The sequence below is a fragment of the Mesoplodon mirus genome (assembly GCF_964341445.2).
Source record: "Mesoplodon mirus genome assembly, chromosome: 5".
NCBI lineage: Eukaryota > Metazoa > Chordata > Mammalia > Artiodactyla > Ziphiidae > Mesoplodon > Mesoplodon mirus.
The window spans coordinates 1,120,989-1,133,955 of NC_138980.1; the positions used below are offsets into that span (position 1 = coordinate 1,120,989).

At 50.6% G+C, this 12,967-nt stretch overlaps 1 protein-coding gene across 3 annotated transcripts; it reads right to left on the minus strand.

Moving 5' to 3' along the window:
* Nucleotides 1-19: 19 nt before the first annotated feature.
* On the minus strand, nucleotides 20-12,753 carry SQSTM1 (sequestosome 1). 3 transcript variants are annotated; one of them, XM_082622994.1, is made up of 8 exons: nucleotides 12,503-12,753; nucleotides 10,434-10,529; nucleotides 9,351-9,580; nucleotides 9,114-9,255; nucleotides 8,228-8,308; nucleotides 2,367-2,581; nucleotides 1,904-2,099; nucleotides 20-888 (listed from the first exon to the last, which is right to left on the minus strand). In XM_082622994.1, exons 1-8 carry the CDS (start codon nucleotides 12,705-12,707, stop codon nucleotides 731-733), a joined length of 1,323 nt encoding a protein of 440 aa, XP_082479120.1. In that variant the 5' UTR covers nucleotides 12,708-12,753; the 3' UTR covers nucleotides 20-730. The 3 variants fall into 3 exon arrangements, with proteins under 3 accessions (XP_082479120.1, XP_082479119.1, XP_082479121.1); XM_082622993.1 differs by having other exon boundaries at nucleotides 2,340-2,581; XM_082622995.1 differs by lacking the exon at nucleotides 12,503-12,753 and adding an exon at nucleotides 12,245-12,264 and having other exon boundaries at nucleotides 2,340-2,581.
* Between the last annotated feature and the right edge of the window lie 214 nt (nucleotides 12,754-12,967).

Here is a 12,967-nt window from a genome sequence, read left to right on the forward strand (position 1 = left end):
CATCTCTTATTGCACCATCTCTGATTAAAGTGCTTATACCATTTAATTACGATTGTTTACAAACATGATAAGAGAATGGCTACAAAGCAGTTTTCTTCCTTTAAAAGCAGTTGACACATCGGGAAATGAGAAACTTACAGTAGCTGTGAAACAGGCAGTACTCAGTGAACAACACCAGTTCCCCCGCCAGCCCTTCTTTAGTCCCAGATGTTTAGCCAAGGTCCTGAGCTGTCCTGCCCTCTAGTAATCACTACAGGACAGCCTTCTCCGCACCGACAGAATGTTGGCTATACTCTAGCCAAATTCGGAGTATAGCAGATTTCTAGCAGAAAATCAGTTACGTGCCAGTGTACTACAGTCATTTTAAAAAAAGCGAAAAAGCAGAAGGCCATTAGGCAAGATCTGTTCTGGACTGCTGGTGTGATCCTGCAGGGAGAGCGGGAATATGATGCAGTGTGGCCTCCGCGCCCTCCCCAGCAAGGAGTCTCTCGCTCTGCCCCAGGGCGGCACCCCCCGGCGGCAAGGAGCCAGGCGCCCACAGGAAGCTGGTTAGAACTACCCCCTCGTGTCACTTGTTCTACTGCCCTAAATGGCTTTGTGCGTCCCCACCCCCCAGATTCTGGAAGAAGAATGCAGAGAAACTGGCCCTTACAGAGGCACTGGGGTTCTATACTAGCTCAACACAACTATGAGAGAAGAAAGGGGACACAGAATGGGCGAGCAGACTTTGTCACAACGGCGGTGGGTGTTTCGAATACTGGATGGTGTCTAGGGCAGCCCCAATGTCATAATCCTTGGTCTGTAGGAGCCTGGTGAGCCAGCCGCCTTCATCAGAGAACCCCATGGATAGCATCTGGGAGAGGGACTCAATCAGCCGGGGGTCAGCTTCTGCCAGAGAGAGTAATGACAGCCATGAGGAAGAGTCACTGGGCCCCAGATGTGACCTGTACGTGGCAGCATCCTGTCCAGCCAGCAAGTGCCCAGGGCCTGCAGGGCCTGGCCATTGTACAAGGTCTTAACCCTCACAGGGACCCTCTAAGGCAGGAACTGGCAACGTTTTTCTATAAAAGGTCAGAGAAGAAATATTTTAAGCTGCTCTGCAGGCTATTCATCCCTGTCACAACTACTCAACTGTGCTGTTACAAGCATAAAAGCAGCCAAACAAAATGCAAACAAACGATCATGGCTGTGTTCCAGTAAAACTTATATTTATGAACACAAATTTGGATTTCATCTAATTTTCCCACCTTGACTTTTTTCCAACCATTATAAAAATGAAAAAATCGTTCTTGGCCCATAGGGCATAGTTTGCCACTCCCTGCTTTAAGGCAGAGAAGATAAATTACTGGTGGCCAAGGGCTAAATTTGGCCCACAGAATGGGTTTCCACTTGAATATTGTTTTAAAAGTCATTGCCGTGTGACAGTGATGAACCAGAGCAGGGTGTGAGTGGCCTCTTTTATTCAGTGTGAGTTCTCCAGGCTGGCACACTCTCCACCCGGCCCTACTGCTTCCACACCACCTACTTCACACGGTGGCTTCCTGCCTGGCTCCTACCGGAGCCTTGGCTAGGACCCCTGCTCCAAGGTCAGCACTTTCCACGAGGAAACAGTGAAGATGGACCCCGAGTCCACTTTTAGTACTGCGTGGCAGTGCCAAAGCCAGCGCCGCCACCACGTCACATCTGCCTTTGTAATTCTGGGTCTGGATGTTAAGTTTTAGAAAGCTGAGCTTATACTAAGGCTCAGTATAGACACAGAGGACAAAACCAACTCCCAGTTTTCTCTTGCGTCAACCGACAAGCCATGCAGACAGGACATCATGTTTTTCTGTGTTGCTAAAAGCAAGTGATAGGATGCTCTGAATGGAAAAGATAGAAATACAAAACACTTGAAATCTCTTGCCTGGTGGCAGATGTGGGTACAATGCAGCTTCCTTCAGCCCTGTGGGTCCTTCCTGGGAAGGGTCCAGAGAGCTTGGCCCTTCAGATTCAGGCATCTGTAAAGACTGGAGTTCACCTGTAGACGGGTCCACCTCTTTTGAAGACAGATGAGTCCAGTCATCATCTCCTCCTGAACAGTTATCAGACTCCATCTGTTCCTGGAACAAAACCCCCCATGAGCACAAGGACAAGGACAACAGGCCACCTGACCACAGCCTGGGAGAGTCAGGGCATGGAGGACTGGAAAGAGGCTTTTGCTTTACAAAGTTCTAGTGGAGGTTCACAGAACAACTTAAATGCCACCGACACTCTGCAACAGAAATGGGTCCCTCTGGCTGTTTGAGTGCCAGGGAAGGGCTGTGCTTGGGATGCCGGGAGAAGCTCTGGGCAGCCACAACCTGGGGATGGCGTGGGAGGGTGCTTGCCTCAGGCTGGCCCCCTGACTCCAGGGCAATCTTGTTCACTTGCTCCACCAGAGACTGTGCCATGCCCTCCACGTCCCCGTCCGGCTTGCTGGGGTTGGAGCAGCAGCTGCTTGTCTGAGAGCTACACTTCTCCTCTGGGCTGGAGCTGCCTGGGGAGGTGGGTGTCAGGCGGCTTCTCTTTCCTCCATGTTCCACATCAATATCGACTTCAATGCCTGGAAGCCAAGGAGAAAACAAAAACTTGATTAATAGCTAGCATCCCAGGTGAGCTTCAGAGCCAGAAAGTCCATAAACAGACCTTGTTTTCCCCTAACCATGTAGAACAGCGGCTGCACAGCAGGCAGGGCCAGGCCCTTGGAATACGGTGAGAGCCAAATAAATACCACGTGTGGCCAGTATCACCTGTGCCACAGTGGTGAGGACCACATAAAGCATCGCACTTGCGTGCAGGGGCCTAGTAATGTGAAAAACATGCACACTGAACACGCGAATTTTGTTTAGGCGGGCAGACAGCCCGTGCAAACTCTGTGCAAGGCCCATGAGGCTGCAAGCACTGGCTGGCGTGTCTACCTCCAGTCTCTCACACTCTGGGGCACATGCTTACTGAGGGGAAGGGAGTGGACAATCATCGGGGCTATGTTTTTAATTATTTTTAATTTCTCAAAGGGCATGCCCATAGCTTAGAGTCAAACAATTTTAAAAGGCTATAGAATTGATAAACAACAAGGTCCTACTGTATAACACATGGAACCATATTCAATATCCTGTGATAAACCATCTGGAAAATATGAAAAATATATGTATGTATTACTGAGTCACTTTGCTGTACAGCAGAAATTAACACAACATTGTAAGTCAACTACACTTCAATAAAATTAAAAAAAAAAAAAGACTATAGTCTTCTATAGAAGATTCCCTGCCCCCTGCCACACAGCCTTGCCCACTCCCCAGAGACAGCTGTCAACCCACAAATGCTCTTTCTCGACTGCTCAAGTTTACTGCATATTTCTTACTCTGGAAGATCAACACTTTACCACCCCTTCCCCTGTCCTTTCACAAACTCAAGTTTTGGTAAAAACAGCATTCAGGGGCTTCCCTGGTGGCGCAGTGGTTGAGAGTCCGCCTGCCGATGCAGGGGACACAGGTTCGTGCCCCGGTCCGGGAAGATCCCACATGCCGCGGAGCGGCTGGGCCCGTGAGCCATGGCCATTGAGCCTGCGCGTCTGGAGCCTGTGCTCCGCAACGGGAGAGGCCACAACAGTGAGAGGCCCGCGTACCGAAAAAAAAAACAACAACAGCATTCAGCGTTTACGTTAGTGCCACTACATAAATATTGTTCTTTGCTGGGCCAAGTACTGGCCTTATTTACTCGTAGAGTCTTTCTGTTTCTCTAGCAGTAACGATGTCCTCCTTTTCATTTGCTAACTTTCCCCATATTCTCCCACGGCTTCTCTATAGTGTTTTCTACAACACACGTTAAGTGTATCAGATACCGCATCCGTTCTGTTTTTTTCCCTGGAGACCACCCCTGGCGGGCATGGAGCTTCCAGCTCCAGCCTGGACAGGCAGCTCTCGGGGCCAGAGGCACAGCTACACCTTTCCTTCCACCCTGGCAACTCCTCTTGTCACTCTTTCATGTGCTGGGTACCATTGTCAAGCACCTCTTTCTTCATTCTGGGCTTATTTCTTCATTTTGGCCAGAGAGAGGGAGTTCAAGCCCAGGTAAGATGATTAAGACCCTTGCACTCCTGACAACTTTGTTCTGCTCCCACACGATCATTTTAGGTGGGTACAGAATTCGAGGTTGGAAAACCAGTTTAGATGAGCCTTTTAAAGTCACTTGTCTTTCAGCTCTTGCTGTGCTCCTTCAATTCCCAAGCTTTCACAGCATCCTGGAGAGTTTTCCAGAGTCTCTCTTTATCCCAAGGGTTCTGACACTTGACAGTGACCCTTGGTGTGGGGTCTTTTTTCAGTCACCGTCCAAGGCATCTGGGGTCCCTTTCTTTCTTTTTTTTTTTTAACATGTGATACACTTTATTAAAATTTTTTAAAATACCAAGATTTCTGAATCAAAATAAAAGCTGCATGATATGGACTATATTTTTGATGCTCATCCATTATAAAAACCATAAAATACTAAAGTGGGATCACACTGTAACATGATATACAAATGGAGGGGGTTGACAATCACTGTTATACTGCTGAGTCTATTAAAGTGGAGATACCACTTATCTACTATATTTCCTATATGTAGGGAAAAGCCAGGAGATACTAGAGTTCTGTAATTTATCTTATTGGGAGGATCTGAAACTACAAATAAAATTCTCAAGTGTACTTACTTGAGAACATATACTCAATGCATAGCATAAAGTTATGCTCCTGAAAGATGGACTCCAAGAAGTTGCTACATAAGGCATCTGGGGTCCCTTTCAATCCAGAGGTTAATGTCCTTCATGCCAAGAGACTGTCTTGTATTCTTTGTTCATTTCCTCCCTACAGTTTACTCTGTTCTTTTTCTGGAATTCCTTCATCCTATATTGGACCTCCAGGATTAATCCTCAAATTATCCCATCTTTTCTCTCCTTCTGCCTCTATTTGTTTTGCTTCTAGAATATTTCCTCGAGATGATCTTAAAACCTGAGACTTCTTTTGAAGTTGTCTTTTTTCTATTTTTTTTTTAATTTCCAAGAACGTTCTTATCCTGTTCCTTTATGTTATCATTTTTACGGTACCCTGTTTTTCATGGATACAAACACTTTTCTGTTCTCACTGAGGATGTTAACCTTCTCTTCCCTATTGAGTCCTTCCTCCAGTTCCTTTTCTCCCGAGCATGGAGGTTTTCCCCAAACTGTTGGTGACCCATAGCTGCCTGATCCTAACGAGGCACTAAGGAAAAGGCGATGGGAAGCACTCTCCCTGGGGCCAGGGCCGTCGTCATCTTCCAACTGCAGGGTGACGGGGTGCCCAGCCAGACACTGGGATCCTATAGGTGGCAGAGCTGTCCGATGCTCCTCTGGTGCCTTCAGCCTCTCCTGAGCAGGGACTCCCCAGCTTCTGCTGGACTCACTCTCATTCATGATGCCCAGTTTCAGGCTGGTGCCTCACCCTGCCCTGTGTCCCTAGTGTCCCCACCTCTGAAGCTTCCCTGGGTCAAGTGCTCCAGCAATTAAATTAAACACCAGGTCTCCTGCAAGGGTTGGCAAGGGCCAGCATCTGGCTGAGTGGGACTGTGAAGTCTCTACATGATCCTTAATAGGCGTCTTCAACCCCTCCCCTGGGTCCCTGGCCTTCTCTGGTCCCTGCACAGCCGGTCTTGCTTCTCGGTGGCATCCCTGTGCAGGTGCACAGGCTTCTGATGCCTCCACTCTGTTACTGTCCTCCATCCACTTCCCATCTTCCAAGGTTTGATAACTTCACTTTATCTTGTCCTCTATTACTTTTTTCTCTTGTTCTTTATCCATGATGCTTTATATTTTTTTGTTTAATCCCTTCACTATTATTTTAGTGGAGTTTGAGGAGGAAGCAGAGATGAAAGCAGGCTTAGCTACTGGTTGGTGCGCCATCTGCAAAATTTAAATTGTTCTTCTTCTTCCATTTCCCCTACAGCTTTTCATTAGGAAAAGGTTCAAGCAGTCAGAAAAGCTGGAAGAACAGTACAATGAATACCCACATACTTTCTCACTTTTCTAAATGGGTGAATCATGTGACGCTTCTGTAAATGGATCATTGAGATTTTTTAACTAGGGTTTCTCCAACTTAATGATAATCTAAGACTTCAGGGCTTACAAGACTGTACCAGCCTCTGCCACGCTGTCCCAAAAGCCTCTGTGTGGGGGCATTTATTGAAGACCCCATGACGAGGAAGGGCCCTGCTATTTTACATCCTAAGTGTCGGTGACTGTGACCTCCACCCTAGGCCTCATGGTGTTGCTCAGCTGGCTCTCACAGCACCTACCAAAAAAAGGCCTCAGGTTTGCACTTTAAAGCCACCGACTCTCTGCACACATTGCCCTCTGGGAGGTGTCGGTTACATCCCCTCTGGGCCCATGATCTGGGAACAAATGGTCCCTTGTAGGCAGTTAGCAGAGTAAGTCATCCTGTTAGTTTCTCATAAGAAAGGAAAATACCCATAACTCCAACAACAGAGTTTAACCCATTCCTCGAATGGCTCTTGTCAATGGAAATTACTCAAAAGCATATCTTACTGAAACTTTTCTTGTTTTATAGGGTTCCAGGCTCCTCCCTAGTTAGTAGAAACCAACTCCATCCACTTCAAAAGATCTGAAAAGGCCTTAATCCTTATCCCCAAAGACCTCTGAGCACTTGTGTCCTGAGCGAGGAATCCAGGTCAAGTTCTGAAACACTTCACAAGCTCAGATGGGTCTTGGCATGGAAAGCAAGCATGACGCAGTCTCCTGGGAAGCCTTCAGAACACAAAGACCCCAGGCCCTACCCAAGACCCACTCACCGAATGAAGGGACCTGGGACTCCACACTCTTTTCAAGTCCCCTGCCTGAACCTAGACTTGGTATTGTGACTTCCCAGGTTGTCTCATTCATTCTTCTAGTGAAAAACTTTGTTCTTCAGAATAATTAGTTTTAATAGTTTCCATACACCAAATTATATACCAAAAACCCCCCAAAAAACCCCAACCCTTTGTTGGTGATTCTGATACTCAGTCAGAACCACTGTCCATTTACTATCTTCCAGAGAAAAACTTCCCATGGCCCCTAAGTAGCAACCCATTAGTTTGAATTTCTTAAAATTCTACTATGTCTTTCACTATGTCTTAAGTGAGTGTCAGGGTTTAGGGATAACCTATCTCCCAATTATTTCATCACTACTCCACTGTTACCCTCCTTAGAAAGCATTAAATATAGCAATTCTTTTTCCTCACTCTCAAGAAGAACCTTTAACTCCAGTACGGAAACCATGTGTGAATTGAGCTATTTCATGTAGCAGCAATACCGAGATGTCACTGCTGCTTCAATGAGTGTGAACAGAAATGGTCTCGGTTTGGAAGCAATGGCAGTCATGCTCTGTGAGCCACAGGGTGGATGGCAGGTGGGGCTGGGCACCCTCCTACAGCATTCTTTCAGACATGGACACAACTTTTGGACAGACCAGGTGGGCACTTTCTGCCACTGCAGTCACAAAGATGACCTCTCTTCTAGTCCAAGATCGTGGATTCATCATAATCACCTTCATTAGCTGATTCTTGCTGCCAAAACACAGCAAGTGCCTTCTAAATTCTTGGAGCTTTTGGCCTCAGGCCGGGCACACTATGGAGGCTCATCCACCCAGACACCTACCCTGGGCCTGCGCACTGGGAACCTGGCGGCACACAGAGAACCTTCCTCCCTTCCTCCCTTCTCTCCGGCACCGGCACAAGCCCAGCACTCAGGAAGCGCCAGGAAAGGTTGGGGGTTGCAAAAAGGGAGGAAAGGCAATATGGCATCTCAACTAACTACTCACACAAGTCCTTGAAGAAACCCCAAGACTCACATTAGGAGAAATACAGACTGGTTTTCTCCCAAAGGACAAACAGGCAGAAGATGACAGGCCAGCCCTGCAACTGAGCCTGGTCACCCTCCCTAGTGGGATTACCCCAACCACACGTTGGCTGATTCCACACTCTGTGTGGAAAGCTCAAGAACCTGTCAGGGAATGCAACTTCGAGTGGCCTGTGGTGCAGCACTTGGTAAAGTTTGATATGTGGCAACAAATCTTTACTGGTCTCAAGAACACATCAGCTGCCACTCCTCTGCAGTATCCCAAGTGAAAGCCACAAAACAGCCACCTACACACTGGTTACCAAAATGCTCTGCTGATATCAAAGGACGGACGAGGCAACCACTTACCCAGAGGGCTGAGGGCAGCTGCCACACTCTCCCCTACATTCTTGAGGAAATTCACACTGGGATCCTCCGATGGACCAGAAGCTTTGATTTTAAAAAACAAAAACAAAGATACACTTAATTCAAAGCATGTCTCTCAATGACGGATACCTGTCGCAGTCCTGTCACCTTCATCCCAGGAGCCCTCCCCCCGGGGCCCCGTCCCAGCAGCCTACACTCCAGTGCTTCCCTCTCTCCCTCCCTCTCCGGGCCACCTCCTGGGCCCCGTGGTCCTTCAGACCACTTCCCCTCCTGCTCCCCCTGCATCTGTGTTCCTGCTGCCTTGGTACTCCGCAGGGGGCTCAGTACATACAGTATGAAATATTATTTACTCGAATCAAACATCCCCATCTTTGTCTCTAAAGATGAAGTGAATCCAAGGACACAGTAAGATTAATAAAATCAGAATAAAACCAGAATCCAAAAGTTCAGAATGCAAGCTATATGCAAGTTTTTAACTTGGGGACTGTGTTTTAAAAGACTTGTGCAAATTTGGCTCTGACTTTCCTGACAGCTAGCATAAGAGAGAAGGGAGTACACTGCGGAGATGCAGGTGCTGGAGGGGGCCTCCCGTCTATACGTGAGGACCACCTCAGAGGGCAGCATGAGGAGGTGGGCAAGGGCAGGTGCATTAGTGGCCTTGGGCACTTAGGTGCCTCAGTTTTCCCACCTATACAATGGAGATAATGCTCCACACTTTGCTGGGTTTTGTGAGGATTAAATGCCAGGAATGGCCATGAAGTGCCCAGCCCAGCCATAGGCACATAGGATTTCAGGACACAGGGAAGGCCCTCCAGCTCTGCCAGCCCTCACATCTCGTCCTTCAGAGGCCAGCAGACACAAGCCTCACCTGGTTCTGCAGCGGGGCCAGGGTGGGCATCCCCCGCTCGAGGAGGACGTGGGCTCCAGTTCCCCGGTGGGCCCATCTCCCAGCCAGGCCATCCAAAGTGCCCGTGTTTCAGCTTCCGGAGCCAGCGGCTGTGAGAGAAGCCCTGGGCAGGGGTAGACAGAGGGGCAGGGTGGTGCCAGGTCAGGGGGCTCCTGCCACCCTGCACCCACCCTGAGCCCACAGGGAGGCCCCACTCACCTCAGAAAGGTGCCCGAAGGGGCTGGGGAAGGCAAGTTTGCTGTGCTCCCTGTGCATGCCCTTCCCCTCGCAGACAGAGCACAGGTCGTAGTCAGGGCAGACGCTGCACTTGTAGCGGGTCCCCACCACTGGCCCGTTGCAACCATCACAGATAACGTTGGGGTGCACCATGTTTCGGGGCACCTCCTGGGCACATGGGGGTCGGTGGTCCCGCCGGCACTCCTTCTTCTCTGCAGGCAGGGCAGAAAGCCGTGACACTCTGTAAGCCACGCAAGACTCCTGCTTGTCACCACTACGGGGCCATCACAGTCAGCAGGTCCCTCATGCCACCCTTCCAACACCGAATCCACGCGAATTCACTTACTCAAGTGACACCACCACCACCTCAGAGCCTGCTAGGAGGTTCACAATCCCTGCGCCTGCGACCTGGGGACGAGCGGCCCAGGCAAGAGCAAAGCAACAGAGATGAGCGGCGTCTGCACGGCCTTGGCCTCGCCCCGACTAAACAAACCCTCAGCTTGTGGGCACGATCAGGAGCGAACCCAGGGACTCCCCTGGTGGCACAGTGGTTAAGGATCCGCCTGCCAATGCAGGGGACACGGGTTCGAGTCCTGGTCCGGGAAGATCCCACATGCTGCGGAGCAGCTAAGCCTGTGCGCCATAACTACTGAGCCTGCGCTCTAGAGCCCGCGAGCCACAACTACTGAAGCCCACATGTCTAGAGCCCATGCTCTGCAACAAGAGAAGCCACTGCACCGCAACGAAGAGTAGCCCCCGTCGCTGCAACTAGAGAAAGCCTGCGCACAGCAACGAAGACCCAATGCAGCCAAAATGAAAGATAAATAAATGTATTAAATTTATTTTAAAAATTTATTAAATTTATTTTTTTTTAAAGTGAACCCAGAGACCCTCCGACCTCACCCCCTGTGGTGGGCAGTACTCCTTTTCAGGCCAAGCACAGCGATGACTATGGCCCTGTCTTAAACAGCCTTCAGTCTCCTCACCCCTTCTTTAGGGGAACGTCTCCATAACCTCAAGCCAGTTGTACTCAGCAGGAACACCTGGCTTCAGGCTGCCCCTTACCTTTAATGTAAATACGGAAGATGTCATCCTTCACATATGACATCGCCATCTTCAGTTCCTCGTCACTGGAAAAGGCAACCAAGTCCCCGTCCTCATCTAGATTGTTTAAAAGACAGCAGGTGAGCACCCAGGCCTTCTCAGTTGGACACAAGCTGCTGAAAAGGGCTGAGGCCAAACTGCCCACTCACTCTGCCACTGCCTGGAGAGTAAGTACTCCAACCTGGACCCTGGGCGCACACGAAAGGCAGAGTACGTGTGTGCGGGCGCAGCAATGGTAGCACCTGGCCACCTGCCACTCTGCCTCTGCACTAGCCGCCCCGTCAGAAAGGTACTGTCTCCATCCACATCCAACCAGCCCCAGCCCCCATCAACTGTGGGAGATCCCCATCTGCGACCTGCTCCTCAGGGGTCCAGCCCCTCCAAAGGCCTTGGACCTCTTGTGGCTTAGGAGAGTAAAGTAGAATACATCTGCCTGCTTCCTCCCCCAGCAAAGCTAAAATTACGTATTTATATGTAGTCTCCAGTTTTTAGATGTTGGCTCAAATGGTTTAAAGCATCACCATGAAAGACAAACCACACCATACATCTGCAGGCTGGTTCAGGTCTATGGGTCACCAGATGCAACATCTACCATAAAAACGGGTTGTGTCAAAAGGTGGAAACCACTCAAATGTCCATCAACTAATGCACAGCTCAACAAAATGTGCCGTGTCCATAAAATTGAACCTTTCCCAGCCCCAAAAAGGAATGAAATACTGATACAGATACATACTACAGCATAGGTGAACCTTTAAAACATTATGCTAAGTAAAAGAAGCCAGTTACAACAGCCTACGTATTTTTACATGAAATGTTCAAAATAGGGAAATCCATAGACAAAGTAGATTAGTGGTAGTTTACGGCTGGGGTATGGGATGATGGGGATGGGAGGATAGCTAAAGCGCAGAGTTTCTTCATAAAGTGATGGAAAGGTTCCAAGATGACTGTGATAACGGCTGCACAAATCTGTAAATATGCCAAAAACTGTACACTTTAAATGGATGAATTCTGTGGTATGTGAGCTGTAGCTCAATAAAACTGTTATTTAAAAAAAAGGTGGAAGAAATCCAAAGAAGAGGGGCTATATGTATATGTATGCCTGGTTTACTTCGCCGTACAGCAAAAACTAACACAACGTTGTAAAGCAACTACACTCCAATAAAAATTTTAAAAATAAATAAATAAACAACGATCTACTCTGAAAATAAATTTTAAACTTTGGGGCCCTGAGGACGGCCCTAGCACGGGCCCACCCACCGGCAGGCCCGCCTCCGTCCCAGTCACAACCACCTCCCCCAACCCCACCCCCCGCAGTCAGCAGTCTTGCCAGCGCAGCTATAAACTGAGCTGGCTCCTGGGCTCCGTCCCTACACCAACACTTCTCAAGCACGTTTCCATCTGGTCCCTCTATCCACTGCCAATGGGATAACGTCTGGACTCCGCCTGGTCTTGGGCGTTCTGTGGTCTGTCCCCGATCTCCCCTCCCAGCCGGCGGCCCGGAACTCGCGGGCCAGGCCGCACAGCTGAGTCCTCCTCCCCAGCCAGCCCTTCCTCCCAGTCTGCCGGCCCAGGCTCTTCCGGGTTATTATCACAACCCCCACCTGGCACTAGCAGGCCCAGACTCGGCAGCAGCAAGATGTCACTGTACCCTGAGTGCCCCTCTGACCACCCTGTGCCCGCTCGCGAGCCGGTGAGGACGCCCCGGCGCGCCTTCGCCAAGATCTGCAACATCATGGCGGGCGGGGGTGGGGGTGGGGGAGGAGGCCTCTTACGCCGCCAGGCCTGAGATCCGCCCGGAGAGCCTGGCAGCGCCTGACCCTACAAGGGCCGGCTGTAGTCACCACTCCTCGTCACCAGGATGGCACCCGAAGCCGAACTAGGGACCCTCGCGGGCCGCCGTCCACCCAGGGAGCAGCCAGAGCAAACCCGCAGACGCCACCAGGCCCGACGAGAAAGAAAAGGCAGCCACCCCGCCGGCAGGGCAGGACTGCGTCACGACCCCGCGCCGCTGCCTTAGGGCGCCCGCTCACCGCGGTAGTGAGCCTGGAAGCCTCCGGGCCGTAGTACGGGGAACAGGGCGGCCACCCGGCTCAGCAGCCGCTCGCAGGGCCGCGGGCCAGCTGTGGACTCAGCTTCCGCTTCGGGCTCCGGGCTAAAACAGAAGCTGAAGCGGCGGATCTCGCGGGCTGCGTCCTCCTTGCCCAGAAGATAGGCCTTCACGGTGAGCGACGCCATCGCCCTGAGTTGGGAAGCAGTAGTGGAGCCGTGAGGTAGCCGCTCAGGCGTGCGGCTTTTGTAGGGCACGCTGGGAGCCCCGCCCCCCCACTTCCTGGGGGCGGGGTCTGAGCGCGCCCGGTCCAGCCCTTGCCGCCAGGCCGTCGCGCGCGAGCCACCCTGCGGGAGCCCCACACTCACCACAGCCTCCTCGGCGCTGGGCTCCCTCATTGCCGCCCCCTTTCCTCATTGCCCCTAATGCATCAGGGACCCCAAGAGGC